The sequence below is a fragment of the Diadema antillarum genome, unplaced genomic scaffold (assembly GCF_040938485.1).
Source record: "Diadema antillarum isolate AM-2024a unplaced genomic scaffold, OU_Dant_1.0 seq00001524_RagTag, whole genome shotgun sequence".
NCBI lineage: Eukaryota > Metazoa > Echinodermata > Echinoidea > Diadematoida > Diadematidae > Diadema > Diadema antillarum.
Genome location: NW_027272256.1, coordinates 15 through 24,864, shown reverse-complemented (window position 1 = coordinate 24,864; position 24,850 = coordinate 15). Strand labels below are relative to the sequence as shown.

Sequence of the window (24,850 nt, the reverse complement as noted above, 5' to 3'; positions counted from 1 at the left end):
TTTCATGCCGTGAAAATATCTTGTTCGACAGAAGCCAAGAACATATTGAGGAATGTGTTGTCCATCACATTAATTCTAGACATTCTTGTACCAGCTGCAATCACAATATTCTAATCTGGAATTTTTGGTCCATAAAATCATATTCAAGGTCTTTGTTTCTGCTTCTTCCCTCTTTTAACCCGTTGAAGACTAGTCCTGAGAATGCTCGGGGCAGGTGTCTATGGGAAATGCATGTTAGAGCAAAATCAGTCTGTCCTCAACGAGGTTAAGCAGGCGTTACACTGTCCTGAAATCTGGCAAAGACGGACAAGTGATAGAGGAAATGTTCAAATTCGGATCTGATCGTGTCAACATCTCGTCATTTATAGGGGCACTTAAGCCATTGTAGGACAGCTACTGGAGTTTCTCACGCTCTGGCAGCCACTTCCTAAGTGATGGAAAAATCTTTGACAGGCAAAAAAAAAAACCCTGAAACTGCCCAAAGACCTTGCAAAGGCTCATATTTGTGTTGCCATCTTTCCGTCAATTTCGGGACAGTGTGGCCCCACCCACACCCTTTTGTCAGATCTATTTCATGTAATTTATAACTTCTACATGATGCATATTACTGTATAAGCTGTTATTTTTGCATAAAGCTATTTTCACGAATGAGGAGGTCACGGATATTTTCCCCGAGATATTGTTTCCGTGAATTGGCAATGAAGCACTATTAACCCAGTGCATGGTGACCTTTTCGCATGTTGTTAAATTCACTGTCCAACAGCCAATGATTCACGAAATTCCCGAAAATCAAGCCCTCGCGAAAATAACAGCTTATACAGTAATTTATGAATAAAGAGACATTGCATTTACTTGCACACATACAGACACACACACACAGAGACACCTAGAATGTCTTGATTTTCTTCTGTATGGCTACACGACACATAGGACATTCCTCGATTGGTAGCTTGTTGATGCACTGTTCGCAAAATCGGTGGCCACACAGCAGCACACAGTCTTTCCAATTGCTCATGCATAGTGAACACTCAAGCTCCTCCCTATACTTCTTGTTCTTCATAATCAGGAGAGACTTTGTCACTTCTGAAGTTCTCATGCCACTCAGGGTAGTAGAGTCTGCAGTGTAAACAAACAGACAAACAAATAAACAAGCAAGCAACTTTAACTGCACAGTGGTCAGGCAAGCTACAGGAGGAGTTTCACCAACAGAATCTGTTGCATCAACATAACAAGGTCCCCCCCCCCCCCCCCCCCCCCGAAAAAAACAAGTGTGTGCCTTACCAAGTGGGTACTGATGTGTGTTTTTGAGTGCAATACAAATGTACTGACTAATATATTAATCATGGAGCAATACCACTGTGAAATCGTGGGCTAACCATCATGGGGTATTCCCTTGACAAACAGAGAGCATGCTGGATGTTGCCTGATATCAACCCTTGGAGACTAGTCCTGAGTATACTAGGGCAGGTGTCTATGGGAAATGTGTGTTACAGCACAATCGGGTCACCTTCAATGGGTTAATAACTATCATATACCTCATTTGATGAATCTGTGATTCTGATTGGCCAAAGGTGCAGTCAATAGTCTTTTGCTAGAATTAACGATAGTCAGCTTGTGGTATTTTGAGACATGCATAAGTTAGGTACAGTGTATATCTTGTGCGCGAATCTGTATTTGCCTTTTGTGAACTACACACAAACTGCACAAAAATGGTTTTTGGTTCCATTATCAGACTACATTCGAAAAAAAAAAAAAAAATTGCCATTTTTTCAGATATTCGAGTCCTTCACAAATTGTTTGCACGCTCAGTGAAAAATCAGCCCATAACCTAAAAGTTTGAGAAGCAACCTAGGAAGGAACATGCTTCAAGTTGCATTCAAACTTTCAAAAGAAAATGGAAATTAAAATCATACCAATTGGCAATAAATGTGTTGAGAAATATGCTAACAAATGAGTTCTTTGTTAAGTGTAAAAGTCCTCACGGATTGCTACCACCAGTCAAATCGTCTTACCAGTAAATGGTCCTCTTTGTTGTCCCATGGATGGGTCTGCATTGGTGACGGAATCAATCCTTCTGCCAAGCTGCTGTACGTCAGATACAGCCGCCTGGATACACAGTGCACCAGAAAGTAAGACAAGTGACAATTTCAATCTATGCTGCCTCCTAAGACAGAACAAATAAACTATCTCTTGAAAAAACAAACAAACTAAAAACATAGTTAGCAAATTGTTGGGTGAGAGTGAGGAGGGCGTTAAGTTGTCTCAAACACTATGGCCCGAATTCAAGAAGGTAGTACAAATGAAACCATGGTTTAAACCATGGACAAAAACTATGGAGCGCCAAGTGTCGCACGGAATATTTCGCTACGAAATTGGTCATTTCGTCGACAAAATGACCGTTTCGTGGACGAAATGTTCACTTAGCTGAAAAAATGTTGTAATTCCGTTACCAAATGATAATTTCATCAACGAAATGACTGATTTCGTAACGAAATATTCCATGCGACACTTGGTGCTCCATGGTTTTTGTCCATGGTTTAAACCATGGTTTCATCTGTACCACCTTCATGAATTCGGGCCATAGTGTTTGAGACAACTTAACACCCTTCTCACTCTCAACCGACGATAATGGTGTTACAAAGGATCTGGAAAGTGAGCCAATAAACATTCTTTGTATTCATAAGTTACATTTCTATCATATGCTGGTTATTTTTTAATGCTTGCAAGTCATTTAACACACAGGTCAAGTTCGGTCAGATGTCCATGCAAATGGGTTCAAATCAAATACATGTGTACTTGATCGCCTCACGGGTACACAATAATAATACAGTGTGCATCTCTTGTTACGTTCTTCTGCCTTTGGCAAACCAATACACAACAAATGGCCGCAGCTGTTAACTAGTACAACTATACACAAACATATAATACTTTCGATTCTTGAAGCAAGTTGATTTTATTGCAACTGATTGACAAATGCCCTTAGATTAAATAAACATTGATTACCCAGTGTTGAGTGAGTAATAGCCATTATAGCAAGTACATGTAACAATTATCTTGAAAGCGAGTAATAGCCATGATAAGAAATCATGGGGATACACATTCGTGTGGGACTCGAACCCACAACCTCCTAACTCCGAGATTGTTAGTGGATATGATGCTTGTCTACTCAATGAAGAGGTCATGGATTCAAACCCATCTAAGTATGCAAGCGATCGCCGCGAAAATTTGCACAATGGTAGTGTGCGATGTAATCTACAAGATAGTATATTCAAATTTTCCAAAATAGTCTTCTTTTATTTTATTTTGATTAATTCTGCTAATTTATGCGAGAAATCAGACTCTTTGATCTAAATCAGTAAATAAAGCTCCAAAAGTGCTCATTTTTGGTCTAATTATTCTTTGTGACATTCTTAGCAAATGCACTTGAAAAAAAATTCCGTATCAAAATTAATTTCTTATTTATTTTATTGTTTCATGAATTTCTTATGTATTTCTTTGTTTTTTTGACCTTTTGTTTTTGTTGTTTTTTTAAACAAAATTTGTGGCAGACACTTTTTGAAGCATAATACTCCTAAAACAAATTGATTTTAGCCATTGAGAGTAAAAATAAGCATATTTATATGAACCATGTGAAAAAACTCAATTTGCATTGACTTTGTACACAAAATCACATTTTTGAGCCATTTTCGGCCTCACATGCATGTACAAAATGTTATGTAACTTCAGAATCGTACCCCCGGGCGTCACAAATTTGGTGTCAAAATGTGCGGGAAACTTGAAAGAAAAAAGTCATAGAGCATCGCGGCGAGAGCATTGCGTGTTGCAGAGTAATCGCGCGAAATGTAGAGGGGGGGCCTTTTAGGCCCCCCCCCCCCCCCAGTCTTTTTAGGGTTAATGTTACCCTGCATTCGGGGCAGCGCTTGAAGAGCTCGGAACACTTGAGGCAGACGCTAATGTGATTGCAAGGAAGAAACTGTGCGTCGGCCACCCTCCCAGTGCAGCGCGGCATCCAGCAGCGGGCCAGGTTGGGCTGTAACACCCTCTGGGTCGGTGTCGGGGTTGGTGTCGGTGTCGGGGTCGGTGTGGGACCCTCCGGAGTGGCCCCCTCCTCTGGGGTACCCTGTCTGGGTAGGGTGAGTTGTGGCAGGCCATGGACGCGGGCGATAGTAGCGGCTCGGCTCGGATGCGGCGATGGGCTGACGTCCGGGGTGCACAGCTTTGCCTCCTTCTCCCGCTGCCTGGCTATATGCTCCCTTGGCTGTACCTCTGACTCCTCGCCGTTGCTCTGCCAGCCGCCACTGACAGATTTGCTGCTAGAAACCTCCGTTCGCTGCTGGGGATGATACTCCTCCTGCAGGAACCTCTCCTTCTCCATCTGCATCAGGATCTGCTCAGGAGTCACTGACGTGCTTGGGTTTCTGTTCTCGTTTGACCGCCGGGAGGATTTGGGCGTGGCAGCTGCTGCTGCTGCTGGCCTCTGGTAGAAGTTCATCTTCTGCTGTTGCATCTCGATGTGTGGAGATTCAGGCTTGGAGCTTTGGGGCTTTTGGGTCCCTGAGGGCAACTGGGTTTGCCTGTCTGTCGAAGGCGCTCCTCGTAGTCTAACAGATATAGGCAATAGATGCATTCACAATTAACTCCCTCACTCACCATAGGCATGCCAACATACAGCTCCCTTTTCCGCTTGGATATACACATTATTCAGGGATCAGGATGATTAGATAATCTCTATTCATTGACAATCACTTTTCAGATATCTTTGCCAATCGGCAAAGAAGGCACTCAAGTGTACACCTTGTACATGCCAATTTATGACCAAAGCTCATTCAGGGTTAAGGACAGGGAAAATGGTCTGCAGAGTTGGATTGATGCATACGTGCTATATCAACTCATATGGTGTTAAGGCCTTGGCACTGCGCGCAAAGGCAAAGGTCCAGTTTTTCGCTATGGTGCGCCAAAAGGAACCATGTCTTGTACTGTTACAATATCACTTCCCCGCTTGTAATTTTGTTAGAAATTAAAGCTTCAACTAATGATTTTGTTACTCTTGATTTTGACATAAGAATAAAATCTGGGGAGACTTTGTACCGCATTATTGATTTTTTTTTTTTAAAACAGAACCAGATGTGGTTCCCTTTGGCATACAGTATCAAAATACCAGACCATTGCCATCACCATGCTCGGTGTGCTTAGGCCTTTACAAGGGCACAAGATCCAGCAGTAATGACTGGTGGTGACATCATAATGAAATCTTGTGCATGAAACCAGACCCCAGACCCTCCCCCCCCCCAAAAAAAAAAAAAAGAAAAAAGAAAGGATGAATGTTCAGTGACATGATAGTTTTGTTCCAAAATAGTCTTAAGATTGCAAACAGAAATTCATAATCATCTTACATATGATCTCAGGAAATATGAATGCTTAATGACTAGGAAAGCATTGTTGCAAAATTGTCAAGCTTACAATCATGACTCTAAGCCATCTGAAAATGAATCATAATCAGACAAAGACAAACAATTTCATTATTTCTAACTCATAACCAACTAGGATAGAAAGACCAATTACCAGGACCCTGTTGTCTGAAACGAATTTGAGGATGCACAATAGATATGCAGTGGCGGATCCAAGGGGGAACGCACCGGGCGTGCCCCCCCCCCCTTTATCTTTTTGTCAAAACAAGAGAAATAAAAAGATAAAAATGAGGGGGGGATGTGTACATCCCCACTTTAATTTTGTAAAGGTGCCCCCTCTTTATGGAAGTCCTGGATTCGCCCCTGGATATGCGACAACCACAATAATCCAACTTACTTTCGCCTGGGAACGAAGTGTCTGAGAGTGGCGCGTATCTTGTTGTCTGGCACCAGCTCCAGCGGAGTGTGCGCATTGTTGTTCATGTGCTGGAGATCAGCGCCGTGCTCCACCAGGAGGCATGCTAGGGCAAGACCGGATGTTGCCACCGACTGGTCTGGGATACGCGCCTTAATCTGCACATTGTCGGAGTGAGATTGAGACAGTGGATAAGTCTTCGCTCCAACCCACAGCCAACTCACTTTTCAGAGAACCAATCTTCTACAGTGTACAAACTATGTGGGGAACAAGGGATTATTTGAACACTCACTACTGAAACTTTGTGATCTCTTGATCTTTTGAACAATGAGGTCAAATGCTTGCCCGAATTGGGCAAGCAAAAATTTTTAAAGCCACCCTATATTTTCACTTATTCCACCCTACAAACCAACATAATCAACCATACAGAAGCCCAAAGATAATGGTTGTTTAGTGATGCAACACACTTTATATCTCATTTCAGCAACTTTCCAACACGATATAAAGAAGCCCTAATGCAATGCAATGGCAACACTTGATCGGACCAAGTTTGCTACTCCATTTAAGCGTGCGAATCATTGTGTGCTGTTTATTCAAATGATTGTGATTTATTTAGCCCTTGACTTACACATGATTTTCTATATCATTTCCTTATATTTTGGACTTTCTTCTTGGGCAAGTAAAATCAATATTTGGGCAAGCGTTTCATGGCAAATTTGAAAATCTGCTTGCCCGACTGAGCAAGTGGTAAAATAAAGTTACGGAGCACCCTGCCATGGCTAATGAGTATCATCTGTCGCTGCTTTTTTCTGATGTATGTGTGTGTGCACACATGTGCAGTAACCACTTGAATAAATAGAGTAGGATTAGAAGACAAAAGATTGTACAGTCGTATCTTCAGGCTGCATCATGTTTCAGTAAAAACTGAAACAAACAACAACAAAAAACAATAACTGCACTGGCCACTGAAAAAAAAAAATTATCTGTGTTCTTGTATTCACAGTGGAAATGTTTAGGAATTTAGTTTGATTTATGAAAAGTGAAGGCATCTTTTATTAATCACTATTAGATTTCACTACAATAAATTTGATGATTATACACAGCATCATATGTGGGTAATTACATTCTAAAAGCACAAGATACCTAATATAAGACATCAGAATTCTGTAATTGCAAAATATGATAAAAGTGTGATAACAATCCTTTATAAATGCTATTCATTTCTTTGGAGCTACCGGAAGCAGCCATTACATCCTTGTTACATTTAGATTTTCCAATACTTCTTACTAAGCTGTGTTTTTGTGCAGAAATAAGATTTTTGCTAAAGGCTGTGAAGGCTGTAGGATGCCCCTGTGAGGGGAATACTGTAAAACGAAGAATTTTCGTGTGCATTTTAATTTCGCAAATTTCGCCAGCGCCAAGATTTGCGAAATTAAAATGCACGCGAAAGTTCTTGTCTACACTATATGCATTGAATGCCAATGGCAGTTCGCGAAAATTTCATGCCGCAAAAAAAGGCTGTCGGCTCCAATTCGCAAAAAATTTATGCTGCGAATATATCATGTTTTACAGTACCTTTTCCAGCGGAATGGTCTCAGTAACTTCCGGATATATGACCTGCCTCAAGAGGGCGACATGCAGACTTGTGTCGCCATCAGCATCGGTGACATTGGCGTCAGCACCAAGATTGAGTAGGGTTTCGACAACTTCGACGTGCCCCGCCCCTACGGCCAGACGCAGGGGAGCGTGTCGTTGTTGAGTTAGTGCATTCACATTGCAGCTGCCCTGATGATCACATCACAAATCATGAGACTAATTAGTAGCTGTTAGTGTTCACTGTGCGATAAAACATGGATGGGGTGATCGTGCTTTCTCTGCTATGGAACGAAAACTCTAGAATCAGTTACCTATTCAGTTAAGGCAACTGTCATCTACAGAAACAGAAACTAATTCACATTAATACAATAATTCAACTTATTCACATTGCTCTGCCTTTGTGAGATCACGACATAAAAAAAATAATAAATGCAATATTGGCTATAACTATCATTATTTCAGTTTTCTTCGTATTTTCAACAAAAATGACCACACCATTGTGATTTTATGTTAATGCAACCATACACACCCAAGCTTACTATACAAAGTATATTGATTTTAAGTATCTATCAATGAAAATTTGATGTACAGTACGTCAAAAAAATAAATAAATCAATCGGATTTTCACATTGATAACTCCCAATATGATAAAACTGTCTAATTGTTACTTTAGGGCCTTAAAATACAATACCTTAGCTCTATTTTGCAGAAAACCCCATTCAATTTGGTTAAGCGGTCAAAGAGAAATGTAGATTATCGTAAAGCATATCATGTGTCTGGTTCTTCCAAGTTTAGCACTTGGACGGTCTTGGAACTGCATATTAATGTGTGAAAACAATGGAGGGAAGGGATTCCTGACATGCTTTACAAAACTCCTAATTTCTCTTTGACCAGTGAAGCAATTCGGATGGGGTTTTCTGTAAGATATGGGCAATGAGTTATAGTTTCATACCCTGAAATTGTATGTGGATTGATACGATATCATTGCAGAGGGTCCCGTTGTAATTTTTTGGGGGGACATATGGTAGAAACATAGCTGTCATGTGTGGAAACAGAGTGCATTAATTGCAACTTTGCAGTGGTGTAAAGGGGTGAAAGGTCAAGAAATCAAGCTACCTTTACGATGAGTATTCTGACGATGTCGGGGTAGTCGTTCATGGCAGCGATGTGGAGTGGAGTGAAGCCTTCGGCATTCGGCACTCCAGCCATATCAGGATCCTTTGCTATCATGAGGGTTATAGCGCTGTGAGGGAAACAAGATGGCAATGTATAAGGACCCTGGCTAAAACATCTAGCAGTGACTCCTGTAAACATTATATTTTTTCACAAATGAATATACATATATATATATTTCTTTTTAACGAGTGACTCAGAAACACATTCACAGGTTCTTGAATTTGTAGTGCTGCACAATTGCTCACTTGTATGTTTTCATCCAATTCACACGCAAAAAAAAGACATTTCCCTGTATGAAACATGACATACTGCCCAATCCATTTGATGTGGACTGCCTGCATGGGATTAGCATACACACATGCGCTCAATTGAATACTACTAACAGTACTAGGGCACATGCACATACACACATACCAGGGAGGCATCACTAACGAAGTGCATGATATAACCTGTTCAAAATGTGCAGAGCACATTGTGAAGATATTTTTGCAGGTTATAGAAATCTCACTAGACAAAAATAGTGCAAAATACACAAAAATCAATATACTGCAATATACTATATATGTTATATTCGTTAATGGAAGACAAGGTGAATGGACACTCTCGACTCATGCTGTGTTCAAACTAAGACGTTCATTGTGCAAATTAGAGTATAAGATACACGAATGTATATGTACATACACACAGTGTGTGTACGTATCATATACAATGTATCAGGGATCAACATAAGTGGTGGTGCAGAGGACTACATGTAGGTCTGGGGCCACCAAAGACACCTAATTTCCAATTAGGTTATCTTTTGGTGGCTTAATCGGGCAGCTGGGATTCAAAGTAGATTGTTATGCTTCCTTCTATTTCGGGCCAATAATTTTTTTTTTTTTTTTTGGGGGGGGGGGGGGGGACAAATTTGTTATTACTGATGACAAAAGACAAAAGGAAATGGATCCAGTAAATTTGCCAAGAAACTGTCAGTTTCCAACAGTAAGATTGTAACAATGGATTTCTGGCAAGAATTTGTCCATCTTTCCATAAAACAAATGATGCACAAGTCTTCTCATGTGTCAGAGGGAATAGTGTACATGTGGTAACTACTGAATCCAGTCTAAACCCACTCGGCTCTACCTTATGGGTCAAACAATTCCTTAAGTTACTGTATCTAACACACACAATTCATAATGACGCAGTTATGAGTTATGAGATCGTATAAGTGTATGCACGATATTAGGCGCTCAAAGTGCTATGTATGTCTCTCGTGGCCGGAGTCTAGGATTCTAAGGTTATAAAATGCTTTCTGGGCCACATTTCATAAAAGATGTCAGGATGGCAACTCTTGGTAGAATGACAACTACAAATTGCAACAGCCAATTAGGAAGCTGGATTCTTGAGTTATGCATCATTTGTATACCGTTACACTCACTACTGGTTTCCCTTGAGAGCCGCCCACTGCACCGGATTGTACTGTCTCTTGTTGGTCTGCCGCATGTTTACAGCTGGGTTGTTGACGAGCAACTCCACGATGTCGCCCTGACGTACGGCCACCGCATCATGGAGGGCGGTGTCATCAAATTTGTCCTGCCACGTAAGAAAAAAAGAAAAATATTACAAGGAATGACACCAGAACACAATTCTCATAAAATCAATTGCTACAAGGGAGCCTTTGCATCAATAGGATTTACTCCACTAATTTTTGTCCTTTCTTTTTTTCAAATTAATGCAAAACTTTCAGTAAAAACGATGAATGATCAACATGCGATGATGTGCTGCTATTCACCCCAAGCACTGTAAAACCAGATGCATTTGCGGCATGAAACTTTCGGGAATTGGAGTCCACTGCCTTTTTGTGGCATGAAACTTAAGTGAAGTGCCAACCATGAAAAAATTATGGGTATACTACATGTACAAAGCACTAATAATACAGGGATTTGTTGAACGCACACCTGAGCATACTCTGAACATGTATTGCAAATAACATACTACGCACTTCTATCCAGCACTTGAACCTCACCTCTGCAACTATATATATTAGGCTGACAATAACTTTCATGTGCTGTTTGCTTTCATGAATCTTAGAGATCGTGGAGATGTCATATTAAATTCTGTATTTTGTATTCACAATAAAGATAAGATAGCACCAGAAAGCATTTTATAACCCTAGAATCCTAGACTCCGGCCACAAGCAGTGGCGGATCCAGAGGGGGGCACACTGGGCGAACGCCCCCTCTTTATTTTTTGTTAAAAGAAATAAAAAGAAAAAAATGTGGGGGGCATGTGCACCCCCCTTAAATTCTGTAAAGGCGCCTCCCCTTTACGGAATTCCTGGATCCGCCCCTGATGAGGGATGTCGTGCTTTGCGCTCATTTTGTGCATACATTCACACAATCAGTCTCCAGTTTGCTGGGGGTCCAGGCAGGATAATTTCCAGTTTAGGAGATGGATTGGGTTGGAGTCTCTGCACATCAATCTTAGAAACCAATTTTGAAAAGGATACCCTCCCCTCATCTCCATCAGATGGTTTTAATTTGGCAAAATTTCACCGTCATTTGGAGAGTATCGTAGGAAAAAAAAAAAATCAGCACAATGTTAAAGAAGCAAATCCCTGTACCTTGATGTTAATATTGCAGCCACAATCCAACAAGATGTTGACACACTCTGTGAAGCCACGGGAAACGGCCTGGTGGAGTGCCGAACGATGTTCGTTGCTGACGACGTCGACATCCGCACCACGCTGGATCAGAAAGCTCAAGACCTCTGGCTGATTCCTATTGGTTGGAACAACATAAGTGTCGCAAGTGTAGAATATCAAACGGTGGACACAAATTGCTACATATCAAGAATTGAATTTGACACAAAACCTACGCAATCAATGACGCAATTCAGGTTCTTCTCATATGGGGTAGACATTAGGGTATAATTTGAGGTATTATGAAAATTTTAATACTGTAAAAGCGGAAATTTTCGCACGAGTAATTTTTCGCACTCGGGCAGTTAGGATGAGTATTGCATGTTTTTTATTTCCGTGGAATCAAGACATGAACTGCTGGAACAAATAGCGAGCAAACACATTCATATGCTTTTATTTCCGCGTTGGTGTCTGGTTGCGCGAAAAGCGTGAAAATTTTACCACCGCAAAAATGTCCACTTCTACAGTATTTCGGAATTGCTTGACGAAAGTCAGAGTGTAACTTTTTTCTGGCTCACTAGGGAATTATTCACATTTGGTCAGTGATGTGTCTACGGAGCCTGTATAAGTGAGGGATAGAGAGAGCAACTTCTAGCTCTTGTAACAGATCCTTTGTCACTTCCCCACGAGAAAGGCGAGGTTGAAATCGCGGAGAAGGGGTCCATCCTTCACACGTCTCGTGAAAGATGCATCTCTCTCTGTGTTTCATCATGCATGACTAGCTAAAGTTGGCGAAAGGTATCAATCAGACAAATAGTGCCATCTGAATGAATGAATAAATGAATGAATGAATCATGGATGGATGCAATCATGGATGGATAGATGGATAGATGGATAGATGGATGGATGGATGGATAGATGGATAGATGGATGGATGGATGGATGGGTGGGTGGATGGATGGATGGATGGATGGATGAATTAATTAATGTATGTATGGATGAATGAATGAATGAATGAATGAATGGATGGTTGCATGGATGAATGGATGGATAAATGGATAAATGAATGAATGCATGCTTGAATGAAAAAAAAATGCATGAACAAATGAAAGAATGATTAAATCATTCAATCAATAAATCAATTGATTGATATACAAATGAATGGAAAGATTGATCGATGGATGGGATGAATGAATGTGAATGAATAAATAAATGAATCAACAGATTGACAAATGGAAGTAGGAATAGATGAATGACTGACTGACTGAATGAATGAATGAATGCATGAATGAATGAATGAATGAATGAATGCATGCATGAATGCATGAATGAATGAATGAATGAATGAATAAATGAATGAATGAATGAATGAATGAATGAATGAGATGAGAAATGCCAGCTAACTCACCCGATCACAGCAAACATGAGGGCAGTGTCCCCATCCTCATCTCTGGCCTCAAGGTCAGCATCAGCCTCCACCAGGGCTTGGGCGACATCCAGGAACCCACGGAATGCTGCTAGCTGTAGGGGCGTCTTCTCCTCATGGCGGGAATTGACCTACCAAACACATTCATTACATTAGAAATATTAATGTACTGTTGTAGCATCACAAGAAACATTAAAAGCAGTGGTCCAGCCTTTTAAGAAATATGGCCACTTCAAAGAAAATAATATTGCTAACCAACTGGACATCATATTCATTCAATGGTATTCTGTCCACCACTCATACTGTGCTTCACTGTGCAAATTGCATTCTCGCTTTCACAACACAGTACATATGTTTGGAATTCAACTATCTGCTACTATTAAGTAAAAGCAGGATGGTTCTAATATTCTATTTCATCCTCACTGTATCAAAATGGAATTTGGGCTGTTGCCCCATTATTTCTATATGAACAGGTGTCAGAATCTTTGTAATCTGATTATCTGATTGCAATGTAAAAGTATATGTAATTGCCAACATCCATTTCCATGATTGTTTGTAAATTTCTTGCAAGACATTTTTGCTGTGGATGCATGACTACCTTGAATGTAAGTGTTACCAGATCCATGATGGAAATATACATTTAGATCTCATTTGCCAATTCACTATTTTCAGGCACCTATTTCAAGAAAGTATGATGCACTGGCATACCTTGCAATCTGGTGGAATTAGATAATCGTGAACATTGAAAATATTCTGCCTGGTTAACAAACTACACAGGTATAGGAGGATTCCCTAAAAATCAGTAAATCGCTTTGCAAGCTATAGCAGTGTAAGAACACAAGAAGATGTTTATAATCCATTGAGGACAAGCTGATTTTGCTGTAACACACATTTCCCACAGACACCTGCCCGAGTATACTCGGACTAGTCTTAAACAGGTTAAAGAGCCCGAGAATGAATGGAGGCCATCATTTACAGGGGCGGATCCAGGAATTCTATAAGGGGGGGTGCAACTAATATTCTGATGCCACTGGGTTTCATTTCATTCTTTTCTTTTAATTTCTTTATTTCTACGAAAAATAAAGGGGGGCGTGCGCTGGTTGCACTCCCCCCCCCCCCCCCCCCCCCCCGGATCCGCCACTGATTTACTTTATAATTTTACTCAGCATAATTGTGGAGGGAGATAGTGCTCGAATACAACAATAAAAGCAAACATACCATATACAGGTAATGTTTCCCAGTAGGTAGAATTTTCACACATTTCTCGTGAAATGATTCATCACAAAACAAAACAAAATCTTGTCATCAACGTTTTTATCTATTTTTTTTCACATGAATTCCCATTACCATTGGCAGTTTGTCTACAAGCAGAAAAATTAGAAGCACACACAAGAACTGTCTTACATGACCCCTGCATGAAAAATTGTGGCAAGCAAAATTATTCACCCTTTACACTAGTGAGGAGTTGATATAGATGAGGTTCCAATGAAGTCATCAAGCCACGGCTCAACTTACTGAGGGGCATGGACTGTGTATGGGGGCATCCATATGTGTGGGCAAGTGCATGAGCATTACATCCCATATCCACGTCCCACCATTGCGTGCGATTGCATTAGGCCAGCCATGCAGGCTGGTATGGTGTGTGCGTATCGCGCCCTACAGCTATGCGCTCAGTACACACGCAACTTGCTTTTGCCCTCAGGCAACACATTTATTCTCGTCACTGAACCTTGTCTATACGAGAGGCAAGGATGCTTTTGCATCAGCTGACGGAAGGAAAGACAGAGTATCCGTACCCATGAGGGGTGCCGCCTCAGTTGTGCCTTCACTTCTTGAAGATTGCCCTCTGCAGCTTTGATGGCAACAATGTCTGCGCCCTCGCTCAGCTCCTGCGTGTCAGCAAACAAAGTCACTCTCTTCACGACATTTCGCATGCCAATGGAGTCCTCTGTGCAGGAAAAGAAAATGAATCAGTGATTGATTGAATAAACAAAACAGCAAAAATAAAATATCAATAATTATGAGTACTAGGTTTCACTGACATTGTGCATCAGAGTAGATATATCTCAGGATTCATTTCAAAGCTTGAGTATAGTTTGATTCATTCACATGGTGGTTAAAAATTAGATGTCATAGAAACGTCATCACAATACCCTGATAGAGTCCTAGAAGTTTGAGCCCAATAAAGATGAAAAAATCAGATAATTTCGGTGAAATATGACAAATCATCTAGATGTGAAATGCTTTCAAGTGCATCTGACAGTACATGGCTTTTTAAATCTCGGGTGATTTATGAAACAAACACAACTTTAATACAGGACACTTGAATATGTGCACAGGGAAAATAACATCCTTTGTATATGTGTTGCTTACGCCTTTCCTCGTCTTCTGAGTCACTCGCACTCCGGTCGTTTGGGCCGTCACCTGTTGTTACTCCTGCAACGCTACCTACATGCTGGATGTCAAAAATTATAGCCGATTTGAGAGAGAAAAGCTGGGATGTCAATCTTCTAATATGCATTGTCCATTTAAGTATTTGTTGTCAATTCAGCTTGAAGCTTCTGAAAATTTTGCACCTGAAACAAACAATTGTTACAAAGCACAAAGATTCTGACAGATCATATTTCCCTCTCCAGAGACTCCAACCCCAAGCACCTTCTGATCTGGAGATTCTCCTGCCTGAAACCCCTGGCAAACTGGAGACTCCAATATGATGTGCACGAGATCCCTTTAAAGGAATGGTACAATATTGCTTGAAATGAGAATTGGGCTTTTAACTTTTTGGAAGAAACCAAGAAAACACTTGAAATAGTACAGAGCATAAAGTTTTAAAAGGAATTCAAAGTTTATTTGATGAAAATCGGGTTTGGAATGAATGAAACATCCAAAAACAAAATAAAGCAAAGTGATAGTAAGAAAGTGTGGGTCCCACACTTTATTAGAATCACTCTTTTTTGGATATCTCAGCCATTTCAAAACCAATTTTCATCAAATAAATGTTGAATTCCTCATAGAATTACATGCTCTTTCATATTTCATAAGAGGTTTCTCATCTCACCAAAAAATGTTAGAAACCTGAAATTAGATCTCAAACAAAACTGTACGATCCCTTTAGTGTGGCCGGGGTCCAGGGCTCAATTAAGGGCCCTGGAAGCTCTGGGCCCTTGGGGGTACTAGATGCTCTCTCATGGTATCTAAGGCTTATTTTTTAACATACGATGGCACTAAAAATCATACATTTTGGCTTTATGAAACTTCACTTCATATAAAAAAGGTGTTTGGGTGGGGGAAAGATCATTTCAAGCTAGAAAAAATACAATATATAATAAAATATAATAAATATAATATATGATATTAAAACGGACACACAGAGCCAGGGCGGGAGAAATTGAATCTCAAGCAGGAGTACAGGAGATTTTTCGAAAATGGACTTTCAGCGAGAGATCTCTCGTCGAAAGTGGGAGAGTTGGAGTCTCTGCCTCTCCCTGAGGAAATAACAAGACTGAATAGTAGAAACTCTAATAGAAAGGCCTAGCATCATGTTACAGAAAGATGGTATCTGGGCCTTGACGGATAAAAGCGAACGAATCAAAGGAGGATACCTTTGTTAGGGCTGCTGGGTGAAAGATCCACTTTTTTCGGCGATGGGGAAACTCCACGATTGCATCCCTCTCGTTCGTCCAGTCTCGGACCACGCCGATGTGTCCGATGTCCTGGCAAAGGAATTCAAAGACAAAATGGAGTAATCTCCAGCCGCATGCAGCAATTACTGCAGAATTGCATTGTTCAAACCCTGAAATTGATATCAATTACTCTACAGTAAATGAATAGACATATTTGTGTTTATGTGTGTGTGTGTGTGTGTGTGTGTGTGTACATTATCTGTTTATTTGGTCAGGCACATGAATACAATATAAGAATCTCATGTGCACCTTTCTTGAAATATGCAATGCTTCAAAAAGCTGTGACATGTGAGCTATTGTTGAAGTTGCCCTCAAGACTCATTTGTTCGCAACTGTTTTACAGTAGAATTGTATATTATGAATTTTTTTTAATCATCATCTTTATTGTGTTATTCATTTTCATGTGCATGTTTGTGTAATGATTTTTGTACTTCATAACTCACTTTTTCTACTGTGCCTTGAGCACGTTAGTTATGTGGAATTGGCGCATTGTAAGTACCCTGTATTATTATTATTATTATTATTATTATTATTATTATTATTATTATTATTATTATTATTATTATTATTGTTATTATTATTATTACTATTACTATTACTATTATCATTGCCTTTAGCATAACATTGGTATGCCAATAGATTTCAAGGTTTCACGTATAAACCAATCATCAAACTAACCCAAAATTGTAACCAATCACTGATAAGCTCTCCTTCCCATTGACCAATATGCCTACAGAAGAAGTCAATGGGAGAGAATAAACAATATGTGAAAATCATACTGTAAACAGCTAAAAATTTGCCACACGAAACTTTCGTGATTGGAACTGGAGGCCGTTTTATGTGGCATGAAACGTTTGCAAATTGCCTACCACCATGAAAAAAAAATTATGAGTACCCATGGTACACATGTATTTACAGGTACATGTAGTATGATGTAGTAACACAGGGATGTGTTAACACACACTGCTGATTGATACAAAACACACAACTGAATGCATGCTACTAAACATGTGTAGTTTAAAAACAAACAAAACAAAATGAGTACTAGTACAGTACTAACTATGGTGTACATTATTGTAATGGCATTTGATGCATTGTGTAGACAAGAACTTTTGCATGCAATTTTAATACTTCCTTGAATCTTGGCTCTTCACAAACTTCACAAAAGTTTCATGCATACAAAAACTTCTGGCTTTTCAGTACTCATTGATTGCTTTGTCACCACCATACTTCTTACCTCCTCCATACCCTCTACCCACTCCCCATGTCCTTGTTGGAGATCCACGAGTAGCTCCCTCGGCAGGTCGATGGTCACATGACTCCCGACGACCAATCCCTCCACAACTTCCATTTTGATGGCTTTCCCTTTGGAAATCAGACATTGAGGCAAATGGAATTCTCGCTATCGCCAATGACGTAAAAAGTACCCGGATGTTCATTTAAGCGTCATTTACGGTGCATTATGGGATAGTCCGGTAGCAAAGTCACTTCCGTTCGTACGCGCGTGATACGTGACTTATGCTATTTACACACACAACCGACTGTATTCTACGTGTACTTCCGGTTTTCTCGACTTGAATTACAGCTTTAATATGATTTGAAATTTCTCCATTCCTAAGAAATTGCTGTTAATACGACTATTGGTTGTTGCTGCGAAGCTGCCATGTGTTGTTCGCACGACAATAAATGAAAAAAATCTGCAGAAATAGGACCCTTACTGGCATGCGAGACGTGACGTGGCCGCGTGGGTGAAGTTTGCGGGTGACTCCACAGCGCAGTACGTGCACGCGCGACTTACTAGTAGTGGTAGTAGCACTAGGTAGTAGGCCTAGTGCCTACGTACATTGTACGTACTTACTTGGAAGAAATTGCTTCGGAGACAGGATAAGTTCGAGATCACTGTTCGTTCCCGATTGTGTTCGTGACATTTCGACAGAGAACAAATAAAAAAAAAAGATGGGCATTCCATGCCGATATACTGTATATCCAGGTGGGTGAATATTTTCCAGCATATTTTCAGCGTATGCAGAGATGACTGATCTGTGATGTGCACATCGATCGCCCATCGCATGATCAAGCAGTACGCCGTACCGGTATGTGTTATATAATTAGCTTATGCGCTGCGTGCAGTGGTGCATGTTGACCGAAAGATCGGTCTGTATCTGTTCGTCGGGGAATGTTCCGCGAAGACTGCGTCTGGCTTCACCGATCCCCTCCGTCTACGGAGGACAGCGTTAATGGCAAAATATAAAAGAGTCCTCCGGACAGACGGATCTTTCTGTCTATGGTGCATGCTAATGCAAGGCCGGCCGCCGGCGGGGACTACAGTGTACGAGTATGACAGGCCTGGGGCTGGCCACTCGCTGGCTCTCGGGCGGTACAGCGGCCTATTGGCCCACTGTACTAGTATCCGTGGTCGGCGCTGCGCTATAGGTAAGGTACACGTACGCGCACGCTAGCGTTGTGCAAATTATGCCCCGCGCCGGAAGTGCCCTTGCTACCAAGTGCCCTAAATCTTGACGAAAAAGCCACATCCGGGTACTTTTTACGTCATTGGCGATAGCGAGAATTCTTATTTGATCTTTTGACACTTCAGTAGCCCGTTTCATAACGATTGAGGATAAGCTGCAATCAATCGCAAATTGGGTTTCACAAACAACTTTGCGATTGATCGCAAGTAATGCTCAATCTACTGAAATTTACGCTTGATTTTTCTTGATATCAAGCCTAAGTATCTTTATGAAACAGGACTTAAGCTCAAAATTGAACTTATGCTTGATTCAACAAGTTAGCTCAATAAATCGAGCGTAAGATCAATTGCAACTCTTTATGAAACAGGCCCCATATCAGCATTACATCAAAATTAGATATAAGCTAGCAAAAACACTTCAACAAATAAACAAATCAAAAGAAGTAGATATTTTCCACAATGTATGTCCCTATAATAGATTTCAAAAGCTGTGTGTCACGTGAGCGGAATGACAATGGTCTTTCTGTCTGCGTGAGCACATGTTAATGATTTTGTATAATTTGCGTGTACAATGTATCATTACACATGGAATGAAAGTACACATTATGCATGCATAGTGCTTCCAGACCAAACCAAAGCATTCAAATATTTTGAATGAGATTAACTTTGGTGCAACAGTCTTCCACATCCCCCTTCCCTCTCTCTTGTTTGAAATCTAGATTATGGTCTCCACCATGTGCCTCCGCCACGTAGTGGTGCCGGAGGCATTATGTTTTCGGGTTGTCCGTCCGTCCGTCCGTCCGTAATGAATTTTGTGTACAGCGTATCTAACTAAAAAACCTTTTGAGGTACCCTAATGAAACTTGGCATGTACGTGTATTAGGGGGTGAAGTTGTGCCTATCAACTTTTGGGTGCACATGCTCAAGGTCAAAGGTCAAAAGGTCAAGGTTCAATACGTAAAATTTCATTATTTCCACCATATCTATGCACTGCCTGAAGATATTTTCTTGAAACTTAGTGTATACAATGTATTACCCAATTAAGATTCTATGGTGAAAGTTTGGGGTTATGAGGTCAAAGGTCAGAGGTCAAAAGGTCAAGTAGAAATATAAATATTTCACTTTTTTCTCCGTACCTTGAAAATTGTTCAAGGTATCTTCATGGAACATATATACATGTACTGACTGGCAGTGATTATCTAGAGAATATAGGGTTTGTGGGGTCAAAGGTCAGGGGTCAAAGGTCAAGGGCAACACTTCAAAATTTTACCATTTCCCTCATATTTGTGCAATGCCAGCATGATTACTTTTTTTTTCTTGGTGTATGCATGTATAACCCAATAGAGATTCTCTTGGAAGTTTCTTTTTTTTTTCTTTTTTTTTTTGCCTCAAAGGTCAAAAGGTCAGAGATCAAGTGAAACTTTTTCCTCCATATCTCAAAAGTGACTCAAGTTATCTTGAAACTTATTTATGCATGTTCTGCCTGACAGTGATTATCTTATGAATTTTAGGGTCAAAGGCCAGATGAAAATGGTAACAATTTACTATTCAATACAGAAATTGCACTTTTTCTCCATACCTTGAAAATTACTCAATGTATGAATTTATGAATGGGTCAAAGTCAAGTTAATGTCCTTAAATCCCCAAATGCATGCTCTCCTATTCATCCAATTAAACCTAGGTCAAGGAAGGTGAACATTCAACATATTTGTGACAAACTTGTCATTTTAATATTTTGCCAATTTTGTGAAAATGTAATCACACATTGTCCACATGTACTATACATGTAGATCTATTAGGAGAATCATGCATTATGGCGGAGGCATACCAGTCGCCATAGCGACATTTCTAGTTTAGCATTATTTTGTAGGTCATGAGATGAGTACACTGTGAAAATGTAGAATCACAATTCGATAAATTCCAAGCTCCTACCAAAGAGGATACCGTATGGTACAGTTGGCACAAGGGACTTGTCTGAGATCTAGACTTGACAGGGGTCTTCCTTCAATAATGTAAAGTTTCCTGATCTGATTAATAATGATAAGAATAACCAACATTCATATAGCATCTTTTCTAAACAGACTCAACATGCTCCAAAAACTTCAACAAAATACAAAATATCAACAATATTCACAAATCAGAACAAAAGAGAAAAAAAATAAAGCAAAACAAACAAACAATGACTTTAAACTTGTCAGATCACTAGCAGTGGAATGAAGTAAGAGCTATAAAAAGGTCTTGGGGGACAATTAGGTTGTCATCAGTTTTTTAAAGTGATCTGTGATTCATGATATCATTTTGCATTCACAATAAATCAATCAAACCAGTCTTTTTACCAAGGATGGGAAGATGGTCTAGGTAGTAGACTCCTCCAGACGCCGACTCCTTTGTCCGGAGGTCCATTCTGCCCTCGAAGCCGATGCAGTGGATGCCACGCTCGTCCGGTGGCCAATCCACCACAGCTCCCGTGCTTGCGTACCCCTCCTTCCAGTCACAGAGGTGGTCGATTTTTCCAAGCCTGCGCCTCCTCTCTGCGGAATGATTGAACGGAATGAGGGGTTTAAAGGGATCATACAGTTTTGGTTGAGACCTAATTTCAGGTTTCTAACATTTTTGGTGAGATAGTGAGAAACCTCTTATGAAATATGAAAGAGCATGTAATTCTATGAGGAATGCAACGTTTATTTGATGAAAATTGGTTTTGAAATGGCTGAGATATCCAAAAAAGGGCGTTTCTAATAAAGTGTGGGACCCACACTTTATTACGATCGCTTTGTTTTACTTTGTTTTTGGATGTTTCATTCATTCCACACCCGATTTTCATCAAGTAAACTTTGAATTCCTCTTAAAATGGTATGCTCTGTACTATATCAGAAGTGTTTTCTTGGTATCTCGCAAAAAGTTAAAAGCCCAATTCTCACCTCCACCAATACTGTACTATCCCTTTAAGGCAGAAGTATGGGATGTTGCTGCAAAATGTATGCTGAAACTTTTGTTTTGTAAGAGAAACTATCTACATATCAACAGAAAAAAAAATTAGAATTATCACTGAAGGTGATTAATACCCCCGCCCCTTATGTTGCTTTATAGTATGTGATGTCATGAGGGCAATGACGTTAATACCAAGTTTGTGCACTTGTCGAATTGGAAACAGAATAATTTTAGTTCACTGTACAATCACAAAGTTGACACTGAGTATAAAACTTACAGCAAATGGAAACATGCTTTCCCCCAGCATCACTACACTTAAAGACCATCTTATACACCAAATTTGACCTTCACAGCTTGAATGGTTTGTTTTGATACAAAAATGAGTGGTTACCATGGCAACACATTTTCCTTAAACTAACACATTGTAGTCTTGCAAAACTACACTTCTAGATCATGATACATACTAAATTTGACTTTAATTGCTTGAATGAAGGAAAAGTTATTCGATCTGCAAGGTTTTGGTAAAATTGTGGTTACCATGGCAACGGTTTGTGTGACAAACACAAATATTATGTGTTCCACATCTACACCTCAGGGCCATAATGCCCACCAAATTTGGTTTCAATTGCTTGAAAACTGTGGAAGAAGTTCACTCCACAGGATAAAAAAACAAACAAACATGCGGTTACCATGGCAACGCATTGTCTGATACAAATACAAAGGACATTTTGCAAAACTACACTTAAAGAGCATCATACACACCAAATTTCACCTTCATAGATTAAATGGTTCAATTTGATACAAAAATGAGTGGTTACCATGGCAACACATTTTTCTTATATTAACACATTGGTGTCTTGCATAACTACACCTCCCGATCATCATACATACTAAATTTGACCTTAATTGCTTGAATGATGTGGAAGTTACTAAATCCACAAGGTTTTGGTAAAATTATGATTACCATGGCAACACTTTGTCTGACAAACACAAAAATTATGTGTTCCACATCTATGCCTCAAGGCCATAATGCCTACCAAATTTGATTTCAATTGCTTCAAAACTGTGGAAGTTGTTCACTCCACAAGATTTCGAAGAAAACATGCCATGGGCGTCACCAGGGGGGGTGCGTTGGGTGCGTTCGCACCCCCCTTCAGATCTAAAAAAAAAAAAAAAAAAAAAAAAAAAAAAAATCAGTCTGCGAGCGACCTCAACGCCGGACGCTAAATAATTACTCTTTTCTAATTTGTTTTTATATTTTGCACCAGGGACACACACACACACAAATGATAATAATAATTCGTACCCCTGGTTCTGGCAGCACTGATTTTGTACATATCTATTAGTATTCTACAGTGTTTACTATTTATCGACCGTACTGTACATCCGTACGATACGGAGCACTTATACACGTTTGCCCCATCCCACATAATCATAATTCCCGCGATGAAAAGATTTTCTTGCTTTTTTGTTAGAATTCAAGAAATCTGTCCAATCAGTTCACCCAAAAGCAGTGGCGTAACATACGGAGGGGGTGCACCCCCCTCCCAATCCGCTGGCAAAAAAAAAAAGACTTACCGAAATAGTAATTCAAGTGTTAGTAAACTGCTTTTGAACGAAAGGGTGATCAAGAAATAAGATATTTTTCTATGATTTCTTTTAACCATAATTAGATAGGTATATAGTGTGAAACATTGTTCAAAAAGCCCGGACCCGACAAAAGATTGTGATTCAGCGTGATTCCTGGTTGGCATTCTGCATAATTATAAGCAGGATGTGCGCAGTGTACTCAGTACATCCGAACGAAGAGTCGCTACAATGTTGCGCAATGTGATGTGGAATGTACAGTGTATACTTTTGTACCTTACTCTTCGTTATATCAAAGCTAGTAGATCATTGATTTTGCAGTGTTGCTTTACATACTAGTCTATGTAAAAATGTCTTGCATTGCCAATAAAAAGACTTGACCTGGGCTAATTCCTAACTTTTCCTTGCACATATAAGACACACACACAAACAAACACGCACAATTAGTTTAGGGGATGCTCTAAAGTGCATATTTTGGACATCCTTTCCCCGCTTGGTCACTTCGACGCCACCTCGCTGGTCATACCTACCCCAGTCATGAACATAAACCCACACCCTTGACTACCAGTGGCGGATCTAGGGAGAGGGGCGCTCCGGGCTCACCGGGCATCCCCCCCCCCCCCCCTTTAATTTCCAAAGCGAAAAAAAATAATAATACAGCTTCAAACGGCAGTTTTTGGACAGTAAAATGTCAAAATTTTCAAGCTCGCTCGCATTATAGTCGTAATGCCATTCTCCTGAAGTTGCTGCCAGTAATTGCCTGCAGGTGCGCCCGGTGCGCCCCCCCCCCCTTAACTTCCAAAACGAAAAAATATGGCTAAGAACGGCAGTTTTTGACTGTAAAATGTAAAATTTCAAGCTCGCTCTCTTCGCTCGCTCGCATTTAATTGTTATGCAATTCACCTGATGTTGCTGCCAGTAATTGCCAGCAGTTCCGCCCGGTGCCCCTCCCCCCTTAATTTCCAAAGCGAAAAAATATGGCTGAGAAAAGAACGCAGTTTTTGGACTGTAAAATGTAATATTTTCAAGCTCGCTCGTTCCGCTCGCTGGAATGTAATCAATAGCTCTCCTGATATTGCTTCCAGTATTTGCCAGCAGTTGCGCCCGATGCGCCCCCTTAAATTCTAAAGCGAAGAAATATAGCTACAAACGGCAGTTTGTTTGTTTTTTTTACTGTAAAATGTCAAAATCTTCAAGCTCGCTCCCTCGCTCGCATTTTTTTGTTATACGCAATTCTCCTGATGTTGCTGCCAGTAATTGCCGGCAGTCGCGCCCGGTGCGCCCCCCCCCCCCCCCACCTCCTTTATTCCAAAGCGAAAAAATATGGCTCCAAATGGCAGTTTTGGAACTGTAAAATGTCAAAATTTTCAAGCTCGCTCTCTTCGCTCGCTCGCATTTAATTATTATGCCATTCACCTGATGTTGCTGCCAGTAATTGCCAGCAGTAAGATGCGACCGGTGCGCCTCCCCCCCCCCCCTTAATTTCCAAAGCAAAAAAAAAGATACGGCTACAAACGGCAGTTTTGGGGCTGTAAAAT

At 40.3% G+C, this 24,850-nt stretch overlaps 1 protein-coding gene across 1 annotated transcript; it reads right to left on the bottom strand.

The window, feature by feature from the left end:
• Positions 1-886: 886 nt before the first annotated feature.
• LOC139710366 (E3 ubiquitin-protein ligase MIB2-like) lies at positions 887-21,325 on the bottom strand (the record flags this gene model as incomplete). The annotated part of the gene is made up of 14 exons (XM_071622284.1): positions 887-1,116; positions 2,013-2,106; positions 3,902-4,601; positions 5,806-5,981; positions 7,399-7,608; positions 8,536-8,662; positions 10,013-10,167; positions 11,198-11,354; positions 12,624-12,772; positions 14,438-14,589; positions 15,015-15,096; positions 16,244-16,354; positions 17,562-17,689; positions 21,131-21,325. Coding segments are annotated over 14 exons (2,666 nt in total), but the record flags the coding sequence as incomplete, so codon positions are not given.
• Between the last annotated feature and the right edge of the window lie 3,525 nt (positions 21,326-24,850).